This window comes from Molossus molossus, unplaced genomic scaffold (assembly GCF_014108415.1).
Source record: "Molossus molossus isolate mMolMol1 unplaced genomic scaffold, mMolMol1.p scaffold_m16_p_9, whole genome shotgun sequence".
In the NCBI taxonomy this organism is placed as follows: Eukaryota; Metazoa; Chordata; class Mammalia; order Chiroptera; family Molossidae; genus Molossus; species Molossus molossus.
In genome coordinates this window covers 97,119,861-97,147,761 of record NW_023425403.1, presented here as the reverse complement: position 1 = coordinate 97,147,761, position 27,901 = coordinate 97,119,861, and the positions used below count along the sequence as shown (strand labels likewise).

At 40.2% G+C, this 27,901-nt stretch overlaps 1 protein-coding gene across 1 annotated transcript in view; it reads right to left on the bottom strand.

Moving 5' to 3' along the window:
* Positions 1-27,901, bottom strand: part of WDFY2 (WD repeat and FYVE domain containing 2) — a 214,249-nt gene that overhangs the window by 10,291 nt on the left and 176,057 nt on the right. The window contains exons 6-7 of the mRNA XM_036250646.1: positions 25,298-25,410; positions 9,642-9,768 (exon numbers count right to left, since the gene is read on the bottom strand). Coding sequence (XP_036106539.1) covers positions 9,642-9,768; positions 25,298-25,410 — 240 coding nt within the window. The remainder of the gene's footprint in view (positions 1-9,641; positions 9,769-25,297; positions 25,411-27,901) is intronic.

Below are 27,901 nucleotides of genomic sequence, written 5' to 3'. Positions count from 1 at the left end.
TGCATTAACCTGGCAGAGCCAGGAGAACTGTTGCCTGAATTGTGAGCACACCATGGAGGCTTATGCCAGGCATGCCACCTCTTGGCTCCCCGTGAATCCTCAGCGGCAGTAGACTTGAGCTACGCCGACTCTGTTTCTCTAGTTTTTTTATTCCCTTTACTGGCTTGTGTTTATTTTCCTTTCCAGCCAAGGCATGGCTGACAAATTGTGGCAACCAAGATGGAGAATTCAGTTTTATGGTCTGGCAAACTGATGATCACTAAAAAAAGATTCTAGAGATATATTTGCTGTTGGGTGGGAGAGAACAGGGTATCTGAGTTCTTGGTCATTTTTATTTGAATATTTTTATATTTTGAGCTCAAATCAATTAAGTCTGTGCCCCTTGGGAAGAAGAGTAGCTCTTTGAAACTTAGACTGGTAACATTTGTGTTTACTTTTGACCTGTGGCTGATGCTGTAGAAAACTGAAGCTTGATCAAGTTCTATGTGTCTGTGCCTACAATTGAGAAAGGCCTTTACTATTTGTGGTGTATGGAACATTTTCCTATTGCCAGAGTGTGTCAATACATTAGATTATAACACATTTTATTTATTTACTTATTTTTATTGACTTTTCAGAAAGAGAGGAAGGGAGAGAGAGATAGAAACATCAATGTGAGAGAGTAACATCAATCAGCTGAACCTGGGCATGTGTCCTGACTGGGAATTAAACTGGGACCTCTCAGTCCGTGGGATGACACTCAATCCACTGAGCCACACCAGCAGGGCAGATTATAGCACATTTTAAATTATAAAACATATTCTGTTTGGCTAATAAAGATAACAAGTGCTTTTATAAATTGAATATTCCTGAACTTCACAGAAAATAAGGAAATTGACTCTCTAAAACTCTAAATTTACTAATCTTAAAAATAAAAATTATTTTACAGAAAATGCTATCTAACTCAATAAAAATTTAAGAATCCAAGCTCATAAAATTAAGGTAACTCTTTCGCAAATGAGACTAGTACGGTAAGTTTTAAAACACAGCTACATCTTGCTCTGATTTATCAGTGTTAAGTATAATGCAACTGTACATTTTTTTTTTATTTTGGTTGACTTATCCTAAATTTATATAGGATAATGGGCCAAATAAGCTAATATTATGACTATATGTTTAAGATTATAAAAAATACAAATTTGTATTCAATTAAATTGAATACTTTTTCTGAGAAACTTTTTACATAAATAGCAATTATGTTTTATAACACATCAACTTAGAGATAATTCCCAAGATATTTTTATTTTTTTAAATTTATTTATTTATTTTTTTTATCTTCACCCGAGGACATGTTTCCATTTTTTGTTCAGACAGAGTGGGAAGGGGAGAGAGAGAGAGAGAAACAGTGGTTGCCACCTGCACGACCCAATCAGGGCCAGGGACAAACTGCAACCGAAGTACACGCCCTCAGTGGGAACCGAACCCGGGTCTCTCCGGACTGCAGGCTGACGCTCTAACTGCTGAGCCAAACTGGCCAGGGCCCCAAGATCTTTAAGTAACTTCAAACAGATTAATAAGAAGTTGAGCTAACTGACAGATAATCACTGGACACCTATGTAGCAATTTCTAGGTTAGAATACTGAAACTTTGATTACATAGCACATTGAGTTTATATATATTTGCTTCTTATTTTTCTACAGACAGGCTGTAATATGTGAGTAACACCAATAAATAAGTTCATTTTTGACACTTTAAGGGGATGAAAAAGTGATGTGTGTGTCACAGTAGAATTGTATGTTATGTGTGTTTGTGAGCTTTGCCAGTCTGCTAAAATGCTTGTATATGATAGACAGTTCTTAATTATCTACATATTCCCGATTAATATAGAATTAGTTCTTTGGTTAATTATTATAATTAAAATAGGTTATTGAGACTATACCAGGTTCAAATTAAAAATATATAATAGTACATTCACTTTTTATTTTGGGGGGCATTCAGGAGGGAAATTTTAATTCTATAATTCTTAAAATTTGTCTTTTTTTTAAAAAACAGATTTATCAAGAAATGCATGGCATATAATAAGCTGCATATACATAAAACGTACAACTGATAAATTTTGATCCATGAAACTGTCACCACAAACAAAATTATAATTTATCACTCCAGAGGTACTCTTTGTCCTTTTGTAATCTCTTCCACCCAACTTTCCCAGCACCTCCCCGAGGCAAACACTGTCACTATAGATTAATTTACATTTTCTAGAGTTTTACATAAATAGAATAATATAGTATGTGCTTTAAAAAAAAGTTTGGTTTCTTTTACTCAGTGTAATTAAGGTTTATTTTTCTTGTTAGGTATTTTGACAGTTTTTTTGAGTTGTATTTTATTTATTTATTATTTATCCATTCTTCAACTGATGGATATTTAGTTGTTTCCTGGTTGGAGAGATTACAAAAAACAAAACGTGTTCTTTGGAGTACAAGTCTTTGAATGGGCATATGCATTTATTTCTCTTGGGCAAATACTTAGAATGGCTGGGTCACATGGTAGGTGCATTTAATTTTTAAGAGACTGCCAAACTGCTTTCCAAAGTGGTTGTATTGTTTCCACGCCCATCAATACCAAGTTTTTATTCCTCCAAAGCCTCACCAAAATTTAGTGTGATCAGGCTTTTCAATTTTAACTATGTAACATATGTATAGCAGCATCTGATTATAGTTTTAATTAACATTTCATTTATTTATTTATTTTTATTTTTTTTATCCTCACCGGAGGACATTTTTCCATTTTTTGTTCAGACGGAGCAGGAAGGAGAGAGGAAGAGAGAAAGAGAGAGAAACATTGACGTGAAAGGAACACATCGATTGCCTGCCACCCGCACGACCCAACCAGGGCTGGGGACAAACTGCAACCGAGGTACGTGCCCTTAGCGGGAACTGAACCCAGGTCTCTCTAGACTGTAGGCCAACGCTCTAACCGCTGAGCCAAACTGGCCAGGGCAATTAGCATTTTCATAATGACTAATGATGTTGAACCTCTCATCATGTGTTTATCTGTATATTCACTTTGTGAAAGAAAAAGACTAGCTTTGTCTTAAGGCAGTGGTTGTCAAACTTTTTGGTACAGGACCTTATAACATTAAAAACTTGTTTGAGGATGCAACAGAACTGTTTGAGTAATAACTATCAATATTTATTATATTTGAAACCAAAACTAAGAAATTAAAATGATGAATCTATTCCATTTTAACCTATATAACATATATTTTATGAAAAATAACTTTATTTATCCCCCAAAAAATACTTTGATGACAAAAAATGTTCAACGTTTTTACAAGTCTTTCTAATGTCTGGCTGAATAGGAGCGAGCCCAGTGCTCATCTCTTTCTGCATTGGTTCAGTGTCCCTCATCATGCAGCCTCTGGACAATTCCTCTGTACACCTTTGAGAGAGTATGGATAAAAAAGTCAATTCTAAAGTAAAGTACAAATCTGTTCCAGAATATGAAAGAAAAAAGTGAAGGACAAATCTTGGAAAGTGAATTTTATTTCCTATGGTTTATAATACTTGAGCCTGAAAAAAAGCTTATAGAATACATTAAAATTTTGGCCTAGTTCCCAATTTTGATGGCTTGCTTCCTTGGTTTACTGATTAATGCCTTTGACTATAAAACAAAAGAGTGTTCTTTACCTTATATGGAATCTGCCTAGCTAGCAGAGATTCTGTGTCTCACCAAAATTATTTTCAGAGTTTTATGTTGACATGATTAAAGTCCTTGACTAATTAAAGAAAAAAGATAAGGCCTTCACTTGTGAAGAGTTAATAGTTAATATTTTTATTTCTAATTCATTTTCAAATGTTTTATTGTTACTTTGATTACTTAGATAACCAAGTACTGTTTTTTAGGCACCTATGCTCCTATCTTAACCACTTCTTTTGTTTTTGCCTTCTCAGACTAAGCCCTGTATTTACATTTTTACAATACTTTTACACCTAAAACTTTGAGATTTCCTGGAAGAGTCCTGGAAAATCATAAGAACTTGTTCCTTTGCTTTACAAAAATTGAGATGCTATAAATAAGTCCATTTGTTTGCAGTGTTACTATTTTAAGAGTTGCATGGGAAGAGTTGTCAGAACAGAAGAAATGCTCAGTCTTCCCTAGGTTGTTAGTATAGGTAAAATGTTAACAATACATACAAGTATTTCTGAAACTGTGTATTTTATGGGAAGGCCCTGGAGATTTATGAATGCTCTCATTGACTATGTGTTTTTACCTTCAGGGGAAATACTAATCAAAACTCTTAGGAAATAGTTAACAATAAAGAATTTTAACCTCCCCCAGTCTGATATTATTTGTCACAGTAAAAACACTGACCATTACATTTCTATGATCTAAAGATAAACTTTGCATTACTCTGATGCTTGCCCGAAGGCTCTGCTATGAGCGACAGGCCAGAAAGGACAGAGTTTCGTGGACTATATGTACCAGGTAATTTAAAAATATCAAAATTTAAAAAGTAATAATACCTTATAGTCCAAAATACCTGATTTTTTAAATACATTGCTTAGATAATTATTAATCTGTGCAAGTGGACTGAGCCAGAATTTCCTTGGATTTCTAGATTCTTTTAAGTCTGCATGCAGATGTCTTCTTGAATGTGGACTGTGAAACCAAGAACCAGCAGAACAAGAACTAATTATACAGGACTGAATGAAACGAAGAGGGAAATCTCGCTGTGTTTTCTGGAATACTTTTAATGTTCTATTTTCTGGATATGTAAGGATGCTTTTTCTCTTACTTTCTATGCTATCTCCAGCCTACAATTAGTAAACTCCACTTTTATAAGCTAACTTAAAACATTTAAAAATGATACCAAATTCTCAGTGAGCTCCCAAAATTAAAAAAACTGTTACTGAGTGCCCTTAATTTTCATCACAAAATAGTTATATCACAGGTTCAGTTAAAATCTATCTGCAGGATATAACTGAGCAACCAAGCCCTTACCTAGAATATAATATTAGAGAATGATGCTCATTGAATCAGATATGACCAGCCACAATAAGAACTAATCGAGTCAATGCCTGCAAAGCTCTCCCAGGACACTGGCCTGGTACGTGGTTTTGCAGCATCCCGGCCCCACAGGTGGTAAGATAGCTTCCAGGACAGGAACCTAGCACATGTTGGAAACCTTGAGGAATTCAATGAAGGATATAAATACTGTGAGTGAAATAAATAGGGCTGATTTGACTTCCTAGTCATGGGGTAGAAAAGCCTAATACAAGATTCCTTATAAAAACTTCCAGGCAGAAGTTAATTTTGTGGGCTTACTAGCTGTTTAATACTGTATGACTGTATATTTGCAAAGAAAACCAAGACGGCCAATACAGTAATTAACACTCTTTACTTCACCAATGTAAATAATTAGGCCAAGGCTTATGAGACCAGCCCATTTTTGTGATTAAGAATAATCTTTGAGATTATTATGATTACAGAAGAGAAGGGGGAAAAACTTCAGGTAGACGGTGACTTTGAAATGGGCAAAAAGAAATGACTGGGTATCTTTTCAGTGGAACAGTAGGTGTCTAACACACCCTTCCGGCTTATCTGACTCTGCAGGGGTCTGCACCATTACCTGAACTACTTTAGAGCTCGGGAAGTTGTAGAAAACTGCTACAACTGCACATGAATCCTGTCCAGTAAAGATGCAACTAACTGCCATGCCCCAACCCTCCCATGGAAGTAGATGTGATTCTACTTACAAATTCATTTCCACATTTTCCATTGCCTATGTATGTTATCTACTCTTTGGATTTTCCTTAGAACTGGCTGTACTATCTTAAATTCCTATATTAATTAATGATTAATATAAAATCTTTGGCACATAGTCATTTAATGTTTTTATTTTTTTTATATTTTAGAGAGAGAGGAAGAAAGAGAGAGATGAAAACATCGATGTGAGAGAGAAACATTGATCGGTTGCCTCCTGTACACCCCCTACCAGGGATCGAGCCCGAAACCCAGGCAAGTGCCCTGACTGGGAATCAAACCAGGACCTCTCATTCCATGGGACGGTGCTCAGTCCACTGAGCCACACCAGTTGGGCTGGCACACAGTCATTTAAAAAAAATCAATTGGTTTCTATCTGTCCTGGTTGTTATTTCTTTTCTTTTTTTTTTTTATCCTCACCCGAAGACATTTTTTGTTGTTGTTCAGGTAGAGAGGAGAGAGAGGAAGAGAGAGAGAGAGAGAGAGAGAGAGAGAAACATCGATGTGAAAGGGACACATCGAGTGGCTGCCAACCGCACGACCGACCAGGGCCAGGGACAAACTGCAACCAAGGTACATGCCCCTAGCGGGAACTGAACCCGGGTCTCTCAGGACCGCAGGCTGATGCTCTAACCGCTGAGCCAAACCGGCCAGGGCTGGTTGTTATTTCTTATATTTTAAAGTATGAAATGCCTCCTCGTTGGTGTGGCTCAGTGGATTGAGCATCGTCCCATGGACTGAGAGGTCCTGGTTCAATTCCTGGTCAGGGTACATGCCCAGGCTTCGGGCTGAATCCCCAGTAGGGGGCATGCAGGAGGCAGCTGATCAATGTATCTCTCTCACATCAATGTTTCTATCTCTCCCTTTCTCTCTAAAAAATCTATAAAAACATATTTTAAAAAAAGGTATGGAGTGCCACCATTTTGACAATCAGGCGTGAGAAGGAAAATCTCTAGTTGAACAGACTCGTAACCCTGTGATTTGAACTACATTTCATTTGTTAAGGCATCCTGATACACATCACAACATAAGCTCCAGAAAGAACTGCACTGCCACTCATAGCTGTCAGCAAGCAACATTCTGCAACAAATACATACTTTATGGAACTCCAGTACTTCTAACATTCCAACAAGAAGAGTGGAACACAGTGATGAATGCTGGATTCCAAGCTTTGCAATAATGCCATTCAGGGACTTTTGATTTAAGGATTCAAAATACAATCACCTTGCAGTTAAACACAAGGTGAGAGAACATTCCCAGGTTCACAGATTAAGGGTTATAAAGAACAAAATATACCTTTTTCTTGCATTTATGTTTCATCTGACATCCCTGTAGCATTGACACTAGAAAGCAATTCAAACTGGTTATTATTTCGTGGATGAGTGCTCTATGTACTGCAGTGCAAATGTCCTTAAGACCGAGTAAAAACCCCCCCTTCCACAACCACTGGGATCTGCCATCGCAAAGACTCTACTTAGCAAGGTGGCTTCATTTCCTCTTTCACCAGCCCTATAGGTAACAGGCCCAGCTACATACTCTGGGGGGGCCCAGTGCAAAATGAAAATATAGGGCCCCTTGTTAAAAATTTGTTAGGAATTACAAGACGGTGACAGCGGAGCATTAAACCAAGTATGAGGATGTTCTAAACTTGAGGTCTTGTGTGACTGCACAGGTTGCATGCCCAGTGAAGCTGGTCCTGTGTCTGATGCTCTTAAGAAAAAGGGTAGAGATTTTTTCAGGCACGGGCTAACAGCTGCCCAAATGTCAACTTAGGCCCTCTTCCATCCCCTAATAGTAGGGGGTAGTTAAATGTGTAGCATCTTTCATTTCTGATGCAAAGTTCTAGGTTTCTTGGTGAAGATTTAATCTTGCTCTCTTCTATTCAGAACTCCCATATTCGTAAGTTTTTTAAACCTCAAAAGACCAGAAAGGCTTGTGTGCAATCCACCCCTGAGGCCTCCCAGATAACATACCTAGGGTTATCCCACACCAAAGAGACCAAAGAAGGATTTGTCTCGCCAGGAATCTTTGGAATGCAGCCAGTCTGAACCTCCAGCACCGGTCTGGGAACACTAATTTAAGCATCAGCAACATTTTGCTGTTTATTGGCTAGGGTGGAAGTTCAGATTAGCCACTGCCCCCGTCCACTTGCAGTCTCTTGAAAACACTGTATTTAGCCATGCAGTTCTGTTTGGGTAACCTCCTGATCCTGAGAACTACAAGAAGCTTTTTATCTCCTAAGATCCAAATCAAGGTGACTTCCCTGTGAGGCCTCCCACTTTCAGGCAAAACTGACACACTGTCCCACCTTACTTTCAAACTTCTAGCACAGCTCCATAGAGGCAGGGACTACTTGGTCACCTTAGTGTCCTAGGTGCCTAATACTGTCTTGTATGTAGTTGGAGCTCAGTAAACATTTATTGAATGTATTATGAATAGAGGGAGTAGGTGTATGTGGCAATATTTCCATGGAAAAGCTACAATTAGAGAGAAAGGAGAAAGCTTAATTTTTGAAGAATTATAATTTTTATTAACAAGAATTAATTTAGCCCTGGCCGGTTTGGCTCAGCAGTTAGAGTGTTGGCCTATGGACCAGAGTCCTGGGTTTGGTTCCCGCTAAGGGCACGTACCTTGATTGTGGTTTGTCCCCGCCCCGGCTGGGGTCATGCAGGTGGCAACCAGTTGATGTGTCTCTCTCACATCGATGTTTCTATTTCCCTCTCCCTAAAAAGTAAATCAATAAAAACATAGTAAAAAAAGAAGAAACTGGAGAACCTCTTAGTTTAGGTTTCATTTCTCTGGGACTGAAACTGTACGTCAGCTTTACAGCTTTTCCTCTTTAGCTACTTCTCTAACACTAAGCTCGATCACTCAAATGATTATTTGTGCAGGGCCCTCCAAAACTGAAATAGTTCAATAATCCTAAACTGTAGATTTAACTACTTAGGAGACTGTTTTAAAACCACTGTTTCCAGACAGATTTTAAAGGAAGGGCTCTTGTTGCTTAAAACCAGTCAGTTCATGGGAACACACTAACAGTTACTCATGGAGGTCTGCAGCCGCTCTCGGTATCACTTGGAAAACTTTGCAAGTTAAAAACCATTTTGATTAGAGTGTACAGCACATCTACTGTTCCTTTCTGCAGCACAACCAGACACTGCCCCCAGGAACTGTGGGCAGCACAGCACAGGACAAATCAGTGTGGCCCGAGGTTCCCCAGCAGAGAGCTGCCAGGGATGGGAGGCCTGCTACTATTCAGATGCCCTCAGCTCCAGACTGGTGACCGGAATCTCCAAGGGCAGGGCCCAGGAATCTAAACCAATTCCTCCGTGATGGCCAAGTTTGAGACCTGCTCCAAGGAAACAAAGCATTCTCAGCTCTTCCTCTCAGGCCCCAGAAATCTGTCCTGAGGAAGAGAGCCTATGTGATCAAGGCAAGCATGCGATCAGTACTGGAAGTGCAAAAGGTACCATGTAAGGAAGAATGTTCTCTCTCCCCTCTTCCTTCAGCTGTGAGGAATCTTGAAGCCACATTTCACTTCAATTATAGAAATTCTGTAGGCCTTCACGGCTTATACTTTTAAGCTCTTCTTTCATGCTCAAATTTTTACTCTTATATTCTCCCTGGTTCTAACTTTTACCTTTTATTTATTTGCTGCCATTATTTTACTTTATGGTTTCTGTAAGCACTCTCAAATCCCCTATCGAATAAAATGGGGTATAAATAAAATAAACATACTTAGGCACCGATATAAATCAAAGTGGTCATTATTGGTTTTCCTGTCTGTTCCTTCCCACGCTAAGATCTTGCCATAGTGACGGAACTGCACTCCTTCGTCCCAGCTTTCAGCTGGGAATCTTGCTCAACAGTTCTTTATAAAGCACCAGCAGCCTTACTTGTGTCCCTGGAGCTCGATGGCAGTTCCTTTTCTCCCACCGATGTCCCACATGATTACAGAGTGATCCGAGCTGCCCGAGAACAAAACTCGCTGGACGGGGTCCCAACAGAGAGCAGTCACCCCACCTGAGAGACCAGACACAACTGAACATTAGTCACAGAGTAACAATAGTATTCACCATTAAAATGTGAATCCATGAGTTACATCTAGTGTAGTTCCTGGCATACGATAACATTTTTGTTAAAAGAACAAATGATAAATCCCAGAAGAGAAAAAAAAATTGGCTCTGAGAATACAAATTCCATAACTTTAAAGCACTTTTTCCAAAAATTAAATACACCATAAAATCAATTTCTATAAAGATCAAAGAGAAATGAAAAAGACAATTAATTGATCTTTAAACAATAGACATAATTCTAAGAAGAATGGAAAATATTGAAAGGTTTGGAAATATTAGACATATTTTATTTTAACTGCTGTCTACCTACTACCCCCACAATAATAGATGAGAAGTTATAGGGTTTGAAAGCTCAATTAGATTTTTTAATCGAGTATCAGCTATAATTAAGAATATGAAAAGTACTCATGTTTTATATCATTGAAAAATACTAAAATGTAAAGTTCTTTTTTAAAAAAGAAACATACTATATTTCAAAAAGAACCTAAAATACCTTATTTGTTGCAAACCATTTTTTCTTCTTTAGATTATCAATTTGTTCTAATGAAGTGCTGCATTAAAAGGTCTTAGGAAAGTTTCTCTTATATAATTGTGTGAGAAGATTTTTTTTTTATATATATATATTTTTTTATCCTCACCCGAGGACATTTTTCCATATTTTGTTCAGATAGAGTGGGAGGGAGAGAGAGAGAGAGAAACATCAACGTGAAAGGGACACATCGAGTGGTTGCCACCTGCACGACCCAACCAGGGCCGGGGACAAACTGCAACCGAGGTACGTGCCCTTAGCGGGAACCGAACCCAGGTCTCTCTGGACTGCAGGCCGACACTCTAACCACTGAGCCAAACCAGCCAGGGCAGGAGATTTTTTTTTTCAAGATCAAAGTGAAAAAATTACCCACTATTTTGAATATTTAATAGCTTTTTCTGATACCTGCACAGCACTCTGCTTATATGTATTTCTGTGTAAGTAATTAACATCACTTTCCCCAGTGCACATGTGGTAAACACCCCCTGCAGCTCCCATCTCCTTTCCCCTCTCCATTTCCTGCCCCTCCACTCACCCTTTCACACATACACACATACCAGTACCAAGCACACAGACAGCAGCAGACAGGCCCTAATATAGCTGTTGCATGAATGAAGGAGCAGATGAATGAAAACACAAAAAATATAATTTTTAATCCATAAATCTTATTTGGACCCCTTGTGATACTTAATTAGCCTTTCAATACTAAATATTTCCTCCTTCTGTAGAATTCATCTTCTTTCCCTGCTATTAAACTCCATGATTATACTTAAAAAAAAAATCGTTCGGTATTTGGTCATGTAATAGTTTAGAATATGCATTCTATTCTGCAAAACATGTTATTTATTTCCACACAGTACCCAAATGACTTATTTTGTTAAATATCTGTGGTGGAGTTAGCTAACTGTCCGTAACCTTATATTCCCCCACATAAAGAGTACTCCCTGGAAAGGACCATATTTACCAGGTCCTCTTACATGCAGGGGGCATGGGCCCAGTTCTCAGCAACAGGACCCCGGAAGGAACCCAGAAAGTATGTGAAAGGAATTTGCATCTCCTCTAAGCTGAGGCAGTTAAGATGTCCCTTTTCCATTTTCTCTTTATACTTTTCCTGGAGGACTCCAAGGCCCCATGGCAGGGAGGAAAATGCATTCTAGGAGGAGCCTGGGTCCCTGAATCACCATATGGAAAGAGCTGTAAATTAACAACAACTATACTGGATTGTTACACGAGTGAGAAATAAACTTCTGCTGCATTAAGGCACAGAAATATTGAAAATTACTTGTTAGAGCAGTTAGTAGTACCTTTTACAATGCCATATATTTTTGGACTATTATAATAAGTCCCGCCCAAGAGGAAGGTGAGAGTCACTAAAAGCTTCATAGATGTCATACAAGTGAAAAGAAGTTACTATTTTAGACTGTTAATATTGATGCCTAATATTTAAACAGAATTTAGCCTCCAAAGCAATCCATCATAAACTCTGAATTGGTTTTTCCTCCAAAATATATCTAGAATCTAAGCACTTCTCACTGTCTCTACTGCTATCTTTGTATGAGCCACTATCCTACAAGGAAAATTAAGAAGCATGACACACACTTTGTTGTTAAGGCTATGGAAGAAAACACTCTCATACACTGCTGATAAGAATGCAAACCAGTAAAGTGGGGAAGGTCAGATCTAACAAAACGACATATGCACTTAGCTTTTAATCCTGCAATCTCAGTTGTAGGAATTTATCTTGAAAATACTGTCCCCACTTCCACCAAATAATACAAAAACATACATGCACAAAGCTATTAGTTTCAGCATTGTTTTAAATAACACTGGGAACAGCCTAAATGCTCATGTAAGAGAGTGGGAGAACCAACCATGCTACACTCACACAGAGTACTATGCAGTTGTGAAAAGAATGGGGGATCTCCTGGATGGACAGAAAGTGATTTCAAGGATGTAAACTAAAGTGAAAAAGACAAAGTGCAAAAGAATTCTCTACATTATGCCACCTTTTACCTAAGAAAGTAAGGGTACATGAGAAATTAAAGAAACTTATTAACAGCAGGTGTGTGGGAAAGGCTGAGGAATGGGAATGGAGAAGGGATGAAGGAGAATGATACTTTCCATAGTACATTTTTTAGTTTGGTTCTGAGTTTTAGAACCACATATATGTTTCACATACTCAAAAACAAGTAAATAATTAAAATCAACTAGGAGTGTGTGTATGTGTTGGACCCAAAATAGAATATACAGTAAATAGAAACAAATAAACCTAGCTGTATTACAAATGAATCATACCACCACACTAAAGCAGGGCAGGGGGAGAAAAGATAAAAGGAACTTTGGAAAATGGTAATAAGGCTAAATATAAAAAAATTTATACACAAAAATAGTATTCTAGCCTGGCGGGTGTGGCTCAGTGGTTGAGCGTCAACCCATGCACCAATAGGTCGCTGGTTCAATTCCTGGTCAGGGTACATGCCCATGTTGTGGGCCAAATCCCCAGTGGGGGGCATGCAGGAGGAGGTCAATCAATGTTCTCTCTCATAAATATTTCTTTTTTAAAATTTATTTTTTATTTATTGATTTTTTTAAATCCTCACCCAAGGATATTTTTCCATTTATCTTCAGATAGAGTGCGAGGGAGAAAGAGAAACATCGATGTGAGAGAGACTCATCGACTGGTTGCCTCGTGCAGAACTCCGACCAGGGCCGGGGACTGAACCACAACCAAGGTACGTGCCCTTGACCAGAATTGAACCCAAGACTCTTTGGTCCGCAGGGCAATGCCCTAACTGCTAAGCAGAACCAGCCAGGGCTTTCATAGATATTTCTATCTCTCTCTCTCTCAAATCAATAAAGAAAAAAAAAAATAGTACTCTAATTAGGAGGTTTGTACTTCACTTCACAGGGGTATGTGTTATATAGGTTAACAATTCTGAAAAGGATTAACTAAATAAATGCATTGAGGACGAGAGCTGAGTTTCTCACTATTATAATAGGAGTTACAAATAAGAGGAGGGTTGGAATGATCTCTCTGGTGTTAGACTGGACTTGTTAGTATGAAATCACAAAGAATATAGGTATAGATGTACAAATTTTTTAACTTTGTCTACTGAGAGACCCTAGAAGCAATGAGCACACAGAGCACCCAAATTTTGGCTTCTAAATACTATTCACTAATAGAAGGAAGAAGGGCTGTTTGGATGGCTGATTCTAGGGCTAAGGCAAGCAGAGTACAAGCTGAGCCAAGAACATCATGTGGTACCAAAAACTAAGATGTGCTAAAAAAATGATGGAGATGTGAAAAAGAACACAGAGGCTGATGTGAAGAGGTTCCCCATGGCCAAATTTGGGACAATTTGAGCACCAAAATAAATAAATGGTAGTACAGGGTCCTCACACAGAAATTAGTAAGAACTTGTGGGCCTATTCCAATATAAACAATGAAATAAATAAATAAGGAAAAAGTGAAAGTTTTTCCTTATAGTACAATTCCAACTAAAATGTGTATAAGGTATAATGATAATAGAAAAAACAATTTGGTAATCACCACAGTCATTTTTGTTTCTGGTAAGAATCATCAATGGACACTAAAATTATAGGGAAGAAATATAATAAGAAACAGAATATTTATACAGTTTTGAAATATTTCCTCATAAAATACTTATGAATTACAAAGGGTAATCAAAATGGAGAAACCTGGCAGACATATACCCTAACCAAACGATCAAAGTTATCGTCACCAGCCCAGCCAGTTTGGCTTAGCAGTTAGAGTACTGGCCCACAGAATTGACCTTCGGGTTTGAGTCCGACCAAGAGCATGTACTTCAGTTGAGGTTCGTCCCTGGCCCTGGTTAGGGTCATGTGAGAGGCAACCAATCAATGTGTCTCTCTCATATCAACGTTTCTCTCTCTCCCCCTCTTCCCCTTCCACTTATCTAAAAAAAAAAAAAAAAAAAAATCAATGGAAAAACAACCTCAGGTGAGGATTAACAAGAACAAAAATTAATGAAAAGTAAAAATAAAACAAACAAAAGAGCCTAGGACTATTATAATAGCCTCCTACAAGGTTTCTTTGTTTCCACTCTTCTATTGTCCATTCTCTACAGAGTAGCCAAAGTAATCACTGAAGAACACAAAGCAGATTATGACACCCCTTGCTCAAATCACTCCTGTGGTTCCCATCTACTCAGAGTAAAGCCCAAAGTCCTGTTCACAGCCTTTCACGACCTAGCTCCAGGCCCTGTCACAGGGCTTCCCCTCTACTCCCTCCACTCGTCACACTGGCTTGCCTGATGTTCCTTTATCATTCCAGACTCATTCCCACCTCAGGCTCTGTGCCCTTGGTTGCCTCTGCTTGTGATTATTTTCCCCTAGACCACCACTGGCTCATTCCCTCAATGATGCAAGTTCCTGCTCAAATGTCACCTCCTTGAAAGGTCTTCCTTGACCAATCCTATCACTCTTCTCCTTATTCTTTATTTTTCCTTGGAATATACTATTATATATTTATTTATTGTTTACTGCCCCAACATAATATAAGCTCTAGGAAGTTTGAGTTTTGGCTTATTCACCATAGTATCCCTAGGACCCAAAATTCTACCTCTTAGAATAAGCACCCAGTAGGCACAGACAAATGCGCAACCGACTGAATGAAGGAGTACCTGCATGAATGTTCTTTGCTTTGTTCATAGCACATAAAATAGTCATATGATCTCTCTCTTTTTTCTGGCTAGCCAGTGTTGTTTATGTGATAGCCTTCATCTGTTCTATTACTCACACCTTTTAGGTCAGGGAATGCTCATCTGAAGGAGAAGCTCTGGAGATGGTCTTGCTTGAGTGGTTAAGCCACTAGGATTAAGGGGATAGAGAACAGAAAGATGACAAATGCATGATTTCCTCTTAAAAAACACATTTGTGCCCCCACCCTCAAATTCTTACATTGAAACCTAATTCCCAATATGTGGAAGTGTTTAGGTCATAAGGGTGGAGCCCTCCTGAATGGGATTAGTACCCTTATGAAAGAGCCCCTAGAGAGCTCCCTCACTTCTTCTGCTAAGTGAGGTTAGATCCAGAAGGCAGCTGTCTATAGACCAGGGAGTGGGCCCCATCAAACACTAAATCTGCCAGCACCTTAATCTAGGACATCCAAGTTTTCAGAACTGTGATAAATAAATATTTATTGTTCATAAGCTACCCAGCCTATGGTAGTCTGTTAAGGCAGCCCAAATAGACTAAGACAACATATAAAATGGGTAACTCAGGTGCTTGAAGGCAGTATGTCAGATTTCAATAGTGGTGATTACTGATAAAAAGAATGGTTAGAAAGCCTTATTTGATGTAAATACTTAGACATGTTTTTCATCCTACCAGAAAAAAAAACATGTAAATATTTAAATAGAATTTACTAAGAGCCACATGACAAATACCTTTCAACACACCTCTACATCTACAAACACTGCACCATAAGGCCCCCTGACCTTCTTTGTTGGTGACTATAGGATGCAAACTGTTTATGATGAAGAAACTAGATGTTTAGATAGGGTATTATAAATACAAGCTCTGGAATCAGATTCTGGACTTAAATTTCAACCCTGTCCTTGTTAAGTATGTGACAAGGGCAAGTTATTTAATATCTTTGTGCCTCAGAAGTCTGCTCTGTAAAACAGGGATGATAATTTTGTTGAGATTAAGTGAGTTAATATATTATGAGCACAAAGAGTAGTACCTAGCACATGGGAAGTACTCAATACATATTAGCTATTATTATAGAGCAGGAGACCTCATCAACACCATCTTTATGACATGTCCTTTGCTGAGTCAGCCCTCAGGCAGTGACCAGCTTGTTCTCCCAGCCATTATGAGATCAATGAAAGTTTTAGAGACAAGTCCGATCTCTAATTCTTCCACAATGCATCAGGCTGTAAGGGACCAAAGTTGAGAAGGAGAGTTCTTTGTAACACAGTCAGGAAGAGAGAAAAGAAAAACTAGGCTAAAGCAAGTCAGGGTATACTTATCATCCTCCCAAGGCTCAGAGTACTGCGCCACTTTTTAGTAAGAGTGTAAAAGATGAAAGGAAAAGCTAAAACACAGGCAACAGGATAAGACTGAGAAGGAAAGCAGAGAACTGCAGGGTCCCATCCCAGCTCTATGTAAATGTCCTAACCATAGGATCCATTGGAGGTAGGCTTATAAATTGTAAACCACAGCGTTTATTTCACGTCAGCTCAAAAAGCATGGCTGAGCATCTTCTATATGTTAGGCACTGTGCTAAGCTCTGTGGAGATAATCAAATCAAAACTCAGACCCAACGCCAACACAATACACAATGATTAGATGGGATTAGGTCTGAGAACAAGAAGGGCATGCACACTGTGTTTGGTGGAGCCATTCTCTCAAGAGACATGTGGCTACTCCCTCTGCCTAGAGTGCTGGTCCTACCATTTATCATCCGGGTACCTTTTTCTCCCTCTTCAAGGTGCAGCTCAGATATCCTCTCCTGCAGGAAGCCTTCTTCCCAATCTCCTTCTCAATCTAGGCAAGGCTGCCATCTCTGTGCTTGTCTTACTGTCACTCACCCAGCGCAGCAAACTTTATTGGATTATAAATCTGTTACCACAGACTTTAGGTTCTGTATCTTTGTATTCAAGTACAGTGCATAGTGCCTGGAACACAATAGGTGCTCCAAAATGTTTACTCACCTAGCCTATTGAATGGGTGGCAGAGAGGAATGGGAGGACAACAAACCAGAGCAATAAAGCATCACTACAGACACATTTGGCAGAGCCCGGCAGTTGGGGGCCAACAGGGAGGCAATGCACTAAGGGCCATGGAGGGGCACAGAGATGGAGAGAAACATGGCTGAGAACAGCCTCTTCCTTCCCAGGAGGGTTCTTGCATCTATCAGCAGACAGAGCTTCCCGATAAACAGTTTTTTCTACCAAACACTTTTGGCAGCAGGGAAAGGCATCCACCTTCAGCCAGTCAGCCTGCGACCCACGGCAATGCAGACACAGGCACCGCCGCCCAGTCCCACACCTAGGGCATCCTCCTCGCCCTCCATGACTAGAATGACAGCCAGGGGCTGCAGTGGTTGTGGGTTTCCAGAGTTTATGATGCTTTAAATGACAGAAATCATTTCTTCTATTTAGTTTGACTTCAGATTACTCCACCTTTCTGTTCCCCTTCGATATTTCATTATATGTCTCTCCCTGCCTTTGACCTCCATAATATGACCTACAGAATAATTTTATTTATTTATTTATTTTTTATCCTCACTCGAGGACATTTTTACATTTATCTTCAGAAAGAGCGGGAGGAAGAGAGAGAGAAACATCAATGTGAGCGACACACATCGACTGGCTGCCATCCGTACAACCCCAACCGGGGCCGAGGACAAACTGCAACCGAGGTATGTGCCCTTAGCGGGAACCAAACCTGGGTTAGAACGGGTCAACGCTTTAACCGCTGAGCCAAACCGGCCAGGGCACAGAATACTTTTTAACATGAATAAATTAATTCTTACAAATAAAAGTATTTAATCATTATAAAATATATCTGTACTATTATATACTCTCATAAATGTATTAAAATTTTTTTTTTTTTATCTTTTGGTACGTGCTCCTAGCGGGAAACAAACCCTGGACTCTCTGGTCCTCAGGCCAAAGCTCCAACCGCTGAGCCAAACCAGCCAGGGTTCATAAATATATTTTTATTTTTTTTTATCCTCACCCGAGGATATTTTTCCATTTTTTGTACAGATAGAGTGGGAGGGAGAGAGAGGAAGGGAGAGAGAGAGAAACATCAATGTGAAGGGACACATCGAGTGGCTGCCACCCGCACGACCAACCAGGGCCGGGGACAAACTGCAACCGAAGTATGTGCCCTTAGCGGGAACCGAACCCGGGTCTCTCTGTACCGCAGGCCAACGCTCTAACCGCTGAGCCAAACCGGCCAGGGCCATAAATATATTTTTAATGGCTACATATCCTAACACACGAATGTACCTTAATTTAGTCCACTTATTGTTAGATTTTGCTCAACCTTTTACTATTATAAATTTTGCTAAGATGAATATTTTTAAACATAGATCTTTGTTCACATTTCTGACTAGTTAGAAGGGATTCTCAAATGTGTCACCAGATCAAAGAGTATAAACATTTAAAAAAAAATTTAATACATGTTACTACAATTTGTAGTGAACAAAATGTTTTGGAGAATTTTACAATCAATCTTGCAAAAAGCTAGATTATGTGAAGTGTTGTAAGATCAGGGATGGAGGCCCTGGCTGGTTTGGCTCAGTGGTTAGAGTGTTGGCCTGCGGTCCAGAGAGACCTGGGTTTGGTTCCCGCTAAGGGCATGTACCTTGGTTGCCGTTTGTCCCTGGCCCTGGATGGGTCATGCGGGTGGCAGCCACTTGATGTGTCTCTCTCACATCTCTCTCTCTCTCTCTCTCTCCCTCTCTCTCCCTCCCACTCTATCTGAACAAAAAATGTCCTTGGGTGACAATAAAAAAAAAGTATCAGGAATGGAAACTGTTGGGTCTCTTTTTACAAAAATGTGACTGGCACCTCACGAAGAGTATTCCGTCACACCACACCCTGCAAGGACAAGGTGTGCACGCTAATGGGGCTTAAGCAGAGCCATCCAAGTCAGTCCTCAGACCATGAAGCCTCTTGAATAAAATATTTCACCTTTCAGTGACTGCATTTTGCTCTGGGTTGCAGTGATGAGTATTTTGGTAAAGCTAAATGTGCTATCTCTAGGCACACCTTCCTCCCAAGACCCACAAACAGACATCCAGTTGTCTCCCTGCCACGTCCCCAGGGGCATCTCTTGGTCATGTCCAAATTAAAGCACTGTGACATTCTCTCAGACCTGTTCTACTTCAAATGACCTGTTCGGTAAACAGCATCACTGTCTACCCAAGTGCTCCAGACAGAAACCTGGAGCCAATGCCTCTGCAACTACCAAGTGCTGCTGGCTCCGCGTCTCCCAAAGAGATCCTGAATCCCACCTCTGCCCTCCACACCCACTGCACCCCTAAGTCCTAACAAAGGCCACCTCTTCTAGGAACTCCAGCAGATGATTTCCTTCTAAACAGTCTAAAAAGTCTCCTCACATTCATTCTTGTCCCCTCAATCCACTAACCACTGCTGCCAGTGATTTGTTAAAATGGAAAGCGTGTTACCACCCTGCTTACCCTTCATCACTGGTTTCCCACTGCCTGAGAACCATGTCTGAGGTTCTTAACACTGCCTGGAAAGTCAACCTGTACTGCTCTCCCGTGGCTCTCCACATGGGCCATTTGCCTGCATGCAGCTGTTCACATTTTCCCAATCTAGGCTTCATACTTGTTCCACACATCTGGGGCCTGGAATATTCCCCACCACCTGGGTATCTCCTCTTTCTCCTTAGGGTGTCATTTACACACCACTTCCTCAGAAGCCGCTCTTTAGCTCTCTGGACAAGGAGAGGCCCTGTTATTGTTTCCCAGTGCAGCTTATGTGTGGCATCTGGGCTTCACAGCACTTGCTACACTCACATTTTGATTATCTGCAATTACTGGTTTAATGTTTGCCTTCCATGCTTGTTTACACCTACATAATCCAGTACTCACCATATAGAGAGCTAATGACTTGATGACCCTTGATAAAAATATGCATCTATTACACTTCATATAAACTAGATTGAAAGCCTCCATTGTAAACAAAAATCATGTTTTCAATTATTTGACTCTCCATATTTGTACTGAACTATGTCTTTCCTTGTTTTGTTATTTGTTTGAGTTACCTTGTCATTTTCAGTAATTCTCCCAACAGTTAATGAAAAAGTTCATATTTAATTTTTCATTAATTACTATGCTTGGCAGATTTATGTTTAAGCCTCTCCTGTTTCTAATGTTTATATTAATAAAAAAAATTCTAAAAAGTAAAACAAAAAAAATTAATTGATACTACAAATTTCCGGTGGTCAAAATCTGATTATTTCTCCCTTTGTCCTAGTCAGTGTATGACTTTTTGGTAGAAAAACATTCTAATTTCTGCAGATGCAGAAGCATGACGATTCTTGGCATTTGGTTCCAGAAATAAAACCAGCAGAGGAAGTGTAAGAACATAAAACTGGTTTCCTAAGTCCCCTTAGATTAATAAACGCCATCTCGGGCCTCTGGGTATGACTATCAGGCTGATTCCATCATAACCAACATTTTTATATGACCTTCTTTACTATAATAGAATTCTAAGTTTGGATATGGACTAACAAGACCCCCAAGATCACTCTGTAATGGATCTGGATTCATCTTAATGTGTCTGTGAGATAGGGGAGGGGGAAGGTTAAACATCCTTATAAAACCCCCCTTTCTGGAGTTGTGTCTGCCCGAGTTTGGGATCTTTGGGGTCCAGAGTGGGCCTACTACATAGGAGGAACTCGATAACATGTTTGGAATACCATGGAATCTCTCAGACATCCTTGCTCTAGCTTTGAGTTGAGCCAGACTGGAAATGAGTAGATACTATTGTCTAGGAATAACAGCAAGTTAAATAGGTGACCTGCTGCATTTGCCTTCATGTTAGTGACCTTCTGGGACCATGTCCTGCCTTCCTCAAAGATACCTCATGATAAAATCATATGAAAATGCTTTAAACATTTTGAGAAAGACAAGACACAATGTCAAGGTAACATTTCATAGTAGAACTCACTCACAAGACATGGAACCCTTGGGCCACATCTGGTCCACCGTACAGCGTAAGCAGCAGCTACTTACCGGTTTTCTGACCCGAAGGCAGCAATGCAGAGTTCAGAGCACTCTTACTGGCCACCATATGGTGAATGCCTGACTACTAACGAGCCAAAGGTCAGGCTCAACACAACCTCCCTAAACCAAATCTGGGAGCTGGCCAGTCCAATAGGCCTGCTGGGCTCATCACCTACATTTTTACCTTGGGTCCATCCACTCCTTGATTTTCCATTTTCAGGTACCAGCTTACCAATTACACTCTCTACTCACTGCCAGAACAATCTTTGAAATCTGATCAAGTTAACAGGTTTGCTTAAAAAACTTTTTAATGGCCTATACAAAAAGCAACCAGTGAATGCACAAATAAATGGAACAACAAATAGATGTTTCTCTCTCTCCCTTCCTCTCTCTAAAATCAATTGAAAATAAAAATAAACAGCCCTGGCCAGTTTGGCTCAGCGGTTAGAGCGTCGGCCTGCGGTCTGGAGAGACCCGGGTTCGGTTCCCGCTAAGGGCACGTACTTCGGTTGCAGTTTGTCCCCGGCCCTGGTTGGTCGTGCGGGTGGCAGCCACTCGATGTGTCCCTTCACATCGATGTTTCTCTCTCTCTCTCCCTTCCTCTCTCTCCCTCCCACTCTATCTGTACAAAAAATGAAAAAATATCCTCGGGTGAGGATAAAAAAAAGAAAAAAAAAAAGGAAAGAAAAATAAACACACACACACACACACACACACACACACCCCGCTTTAATGGTTTCTCACTGACATCAGGATAATGCCCTCAGTGATCTGAACTGACTCTCACTTCCTTTCTGGCTGCCCCCCACCCCCCATACTCAGTGTTCCAGCCCAAAAGAGATGTTCCCATGAAAGCCACACTCTTATAAATCTCCATGCCTTGGACCATGCTGGTTTTCTCTGCCGGGACTGTTTTTACTTTTTCATGAATTCAACACTTAATCCTCCCCCAAAGATCTTAACTGAAGCCACGTCTTCCCTGGGGAGGCCTTCCCTGACTCCCACGCCCACCCCAGCGAGGTGCCCATTCTGTGTTCTTGGGGTACTCAGTGCCTGCTTCTCTGCTGCCCCTGCCACCATGCACTAGAATTACTGGTTTAGCTTTTTCTCTCTCACTGGGCTGTGAGAAATTTTAGGACAATGACTGTGCCTTTCATTTCTGTGGCTGAGATCAACCAGAGAGAGCAGAGTGTAAAGAGACGAGCGTCCAGGGCAGAACCTAAAAGAGCCCACAAGGAAATGAGAAAGCAGATGGAGATGCAGAAGAAAACTGGAAGAGAGCATGTGTCACAAAAGCCGAAGGAGGGCAGTTACAAGCAGGAAGGAACGGCCACAAAGTCAAGTGCCACCGAAAGGTTTAACTTAAGTGGGACATGGCTTAAAACATGTCCACTGGATTTAGCAACCAGCAGGCCATCGGCAGCCCTGGGGAGAGCAGGTGAAGTGGAGTGATGAGACAGGCCAAGTTACAGGTGGTTGGAAAGGAAACGCAAGGTGAAGAATTTGAAGCAGCTGGGGAAATAATATTTTTTAAAGCGTTGCTATTTGCTACAACATGAAGATTATGCTAAGTGAAACAATCCAGTCAGAAAACAAATTCTGCCTTGTCAGGTTTGGCTCAGCAGTTGGAGCGTCGGCCCAAGGACGAAGGGTCTCAGGTTTGATTCTGGCCCTGGTCAGGGTTGTGCAGAGGGCAACGAATTGATGTGTCTCTCTCACATAAAGTTTCTCTCTTTTTCTCTTCCTCCCTCCCTCTCCCCTTCTCTATCTAAAAATCAAGGGGAAAATATCCTCGGGTGAGGATTAACCAAAAAAAAGAAAACGAATTCTATGATTCCAGTCTCGGGAGGTACCCAGAGTAGTCATGTTCACAGACATAGACAGCAGCACAGTGTTTGCCAAGGCCTGGGGAGAGAGGGGAATTAGAGCTTCATGGGTCAAAGTTTCTGTTTTGCAAGATGAACAATGTTCTGGAGATGGACGGTGGTGACAGTTGCAAAACAATGTGAATGGATTTAATAGCACTGAACTGCACAGTTAAAAATGATAAAGCCCTGGCTGGGTTGGCTCAGCAGTAGAGCTTTGGCCTGCAGACCAATGAGTGTCAGGCTTGATTTCGGCCAAGGGCATGTGCCTTGGTTGCGGTTCATCCCCAGCCCTGCTTGGGTCGTGGGGGAGGCAACCAGTTGATGTGTCTCTCTCACATTGATATTTCTCTCTCTCTCTCTCTCTCTCTCCCTCCCTCCCTCCCACTCTATCTGATGATAAACAGAAAAATATCTTTGGGTGAGGATTTTTTAAAAATGATTAAAATAGTAAATTTAAGATTATGTATAGTTTACCACAATTTTTTTAAAAAGAGTAAAAACATTGCTATTAAGAAAATTGCTACAACAGGACATGAACTGAGAGGATTTTTATTTGCTTTTAATAGAGAGGCAAGAAACTTGAGCATGTTAATAAATTGAGAAGAGGGAGTTGGTCCAAAGGTAGAAAAGGGAATGATTTTTGGGGTGGAGACCCCGAGGAGACTGAGCCTGGGGCAGAGGGCAGGGGATAAAGAGGGGTAGAGAAGAAGTCTGTTGGAGAAGAATATGGGTAGGCATGAAAAGCATCTTTTTTAAAGCTGCTATCTGATAATACCTATTTTTTCTTCGAAGGAGGAGGCTGGAATGGGAGGGAGTGCTTGGGGAAAGTAGTGAAGGCCTGAGAAAGCTGTTAAGGGGGAGTGGACCGAGGGTCTGAAGCGCTGTAGACGAATCATGTGGTGGGATTATGAGGGCTCCCGACTCTGGGTTGGAATGATGAATCTGCACTGGGAATGATGGGCTAAGAACCACAGTGGAACTCGCAGCTGGGTCCTGACCCAGTGGTAGACAGCACAAGGAGGGAGCATGGACAGTGAGTGAATCATGGACAAAATTTACCAAGAAAGAAAAAGGGGCCCTGAGCTGAGCATGTTGGGGAGCCCACGGCTGAAGGGACGCACGCCTGGGAAGAAAGGAAAGGTGGCGTGGAGACACAGGGTAATGAGGGGTCAAGGACTGAACTTCTCAATAAGGGCGAGAGCCAGTGGAGTTGGAATGAGGTTTAGGGACGTGAAAGATTAGGAGACTGAAGTTAGCAGTGAAACACGGAAGTTTAAGATTCCTGAGTTCTGGATCCCCACCAGGCCAGGGTTGGCCAGGGTCTAAGTGGCTAGAATGAGAAATCCAATCAGAAAGAACTGGGTCCTAGCCACAGGAAATATATTTCTGTGAATTCTTCTTCCTAAAGGCAGAGATAATTCAGATGCTCTTTGAAAACTCTTTTCCCTGGATTCAATTTTCTTTCATTCCCTTTTTTTTTCCCTTTAGGAAGTCCATTATGACTTACATACTATCCCATTTTACATCCTCATTCGCCTACATTGGTTCTTATATGATGCCTAAACTCAGTATGTTCTGTACTCAGCTGTGGGTGTAATCTGAAGAAGACACCAAGGCCCATTAACAACCACGAAAACAGACAGTGACTTATTTTTCAAGGTTAACACCACACATTAAAAATACTAGTAAATAATTAATCCTCATCACCTATTCAAGACTTTCAAAGGCTAAACATGGATATTTTATGATGAATATTTAAAACTTGTTTAAATGACTCTGAACAGGCCAGTAACATAAAGGGGGCCTTGGGTTTTAAACTGGAAAGAGTCCAAAAGGAAGGGAAGTTAAAGAACTTTTACCTTTTTACGCAACCTGGTTACCCATGATGAACATATTTTTCATTTCATTTGTCTTGGAAGTGGGAGTCTGTCTTGCCCACCATCTCCTCGGTCCAAGGATGGCAAAGACAGACTGAAGCAGCTGTCCTTTTGGCTTTTGTGGGGAGGGGCTTTGTACAGTTGCCACACAGTCTCAAACAATGTCTCATTAACATGTGCCAACACTGGCTTTCTCCAGGGCACCATGACAAAGAACCAAATCACCAACATTTTCAAAATACACTGAGTCCTCTTTTGTTGGGACTGATGGAGAACATTTTTGATACTATCTTTCTGACCCACTCTGAAGCCAGGTCAGTGTGTCATATATGTCTGCACAAGCCCAGCGTGTGTCCTGCCATGTTCACAACTTGCTACCTGAACACCAGCACATGCAGCAGGAGCGGCTCACGGAGAGAGCACATGGATTTTGCTTTCATTCCCACCTGTGTGTCCTCTGAATGTTGTGACCAGGGTGCAGTTTTCTTGCTCCAGTTTGAGGATGGTTACTTGGCCTGAATGGTCACCAATAAATACATGCCGGGTTTCAACATCAAATCTATCATGTAAGGATTAAGGATTTTTCTCAATATTGAGTGGAGGGATTTACAAAAATAATAAAGGTAAGAAGAAATGTACAAATCCCATGAGGACAACTTGGACATAATGCTGAAAGATACAAATATGAACAAAATGAAAAGAAAGACACAGTATTATTGGACAGTAAGACTTAACACGATAAAGATGTAAATTCTCACAACATGAATTTATAAATTTAATATAATCCCTATAAAAACATCAATACTTTTCCCCTGGAGTTAGATGTTAATTCTAAAGTTTATATAAAAAAATAAATAAGCAAGAAGAGCCAGAAATATTCTGAAAATAAGAGTAAAATGGCATGTGATGGGGAAGGCTAGCCCTGTCAGATATTAAAATGTGTTATAGTCTCTTTAATTGAAAGTGTGGTACTGGTACATAAATGGACAAATGGACCCTGGAACAGAACAGAAAGTGTAGAAATAGACCTAAAAGCATACAGAAATTTGCTACCTATCTAATAAAGGTGGCTCTTCAAATAATAAGGAAAAGATGGATTAAAACAAAAAAAGATACTGGCACAAACTGGACAGTCACTGGGAAAAATTAAATAGGATTTGTACTTCACATTATATGCCAGGACAAATTTCAAATGAATCAGAGATCTAAATGTAAAAAATTGAAAATATAAGTTCTAGATGGAAGAGTTAGTTCCCTTATAACCTTAGTGGAAAAAAAACATTACTACTCAAAAAAAGACATACAAACAAATACCAGAGCAAAGCTAAAAGACCAATTGGGAAAAAAACACAAAAAACTTGCAACTTAAGTCACAAAAGGCCCAAATCCCTAGTATATAAAAAGAGTTCTCAAGAAAAAGGTCATAAGCCTAATAGAAAATTAGGCACACTATATGAATGAACAGTTCAAGAAATGAAAATGGTGCTAAGCAAAAAAGCACTAACCTAGCAGGTCTGACCGCTATCTTTTGAAAGGCTGCTTAAAAGGCCAACATGGCATCTGGGAACTTAGATTTCAGGAGGGTTTCCACCATTAACAGACAAGAGTGGCTCACTGTGCCTTAACTACACAAACAAACACCTGCTTTCCTTCTGGGAGTCTGAAAGTTCCGTACATGCCACGCAGAGGCTGCCTACATGACCAGCCTCCACTAAAAATCCAAGGTGAGAGTCCCTGTTTGATAATGCCTAGCAATAATCCTACCTCTAGAGATCTGTCCCAGAGATACACTGGCAAAAATACAAAAGGACACATGACAGGCTATTCACTCAGTATTACTATAACAGCTAAAGTTTGAAAACAACACAAAAATCCATCAAATTCGGACTTAATTGAATCAACTATGACACATCCACGCAACAGAAAACTATGCAGGGGGGGAAAGACCTCCATATCATAAGCAATCTGACATGGAGAGATTTTCAGGATATATTATTGAGTGGAAAAAGGAGCCAAGGTATATAAGAGTTTATATGCTTTACTATCTTTGTGTAAAAAAGGGAGAACATATAAATATAAGTGTGCACATGCTCATATTTAGAAAAAAGCCCAAGATCCAACAAAAACGGTTGCCTGTGGGGAAGGGAGAAACAAGCCGAGGGGAGGCTTCTCTCTTGTTATGTAGTTTCCATTTTGGAATCTTGTAAAATGCCCCAAACTGAAAACGAAAATGAATTAACCTAATTATCAAATTGGTGACATAACCATGTAGTTAACAGAATTATTTCAAAACACAGCATTTTGACTGTGTGTTCTTTATAGAACATATTCTAAGGACAAAGAGAACTGCAAAGATCTAAAATCTCATGCAGTAGTCTAGTTATTATAACATTACTATTATTATTGTGAAACAATATCATATGCACTGAGACTTTATTTTCTTTATAAAAACGCACGTACATATATGTTCTAGCTATCTCTAAATACTATTCCTCACTAAAAGAAGTGGCTGATTGCCGGACTGGGACAGGAAGGCACAAGACGAACTTAAGACAGTTTTGCCAAAAAACAAGGAAGCTATCAGAAACTATGGGGTTGTAACAAAAAGACACAGGGATGAATCAGGTCTTATTGACCTAACTCTAAACCCAACTCACTTATTAGTTTCACTTTAGCTTAAAACTTTAATAACTTTCCCTCCCAGGCTCTTTACCTTGGTCCTCTCCCTTTTCATGTCCCAACATGTTCTACTGCTGGTAAGAGGGAGAAGGCAAAATTTTTCTCACTTTTCTTTGATTTGGCCATCTTGAATTCAGTTAGTTACTGGGTATAACTTAATTGCTTTTTACAAAAGAAAAAAGCCTACATAGGTTTTATGCTAAAAATGCTTTAAGAGCTAATGGGAGATCTGGCCACACTGTCTCGTTTTAAGCTTTCTACTTCCTTTTCCGCCCACCTTCCCCTTACCTCCCATGCCATTCAGTGGGAAGACCTGCCCCTGTCTTGTAAATGTGTCTGAGAGGCAGGAGCAGAGCCACTGTCTCCAGTGA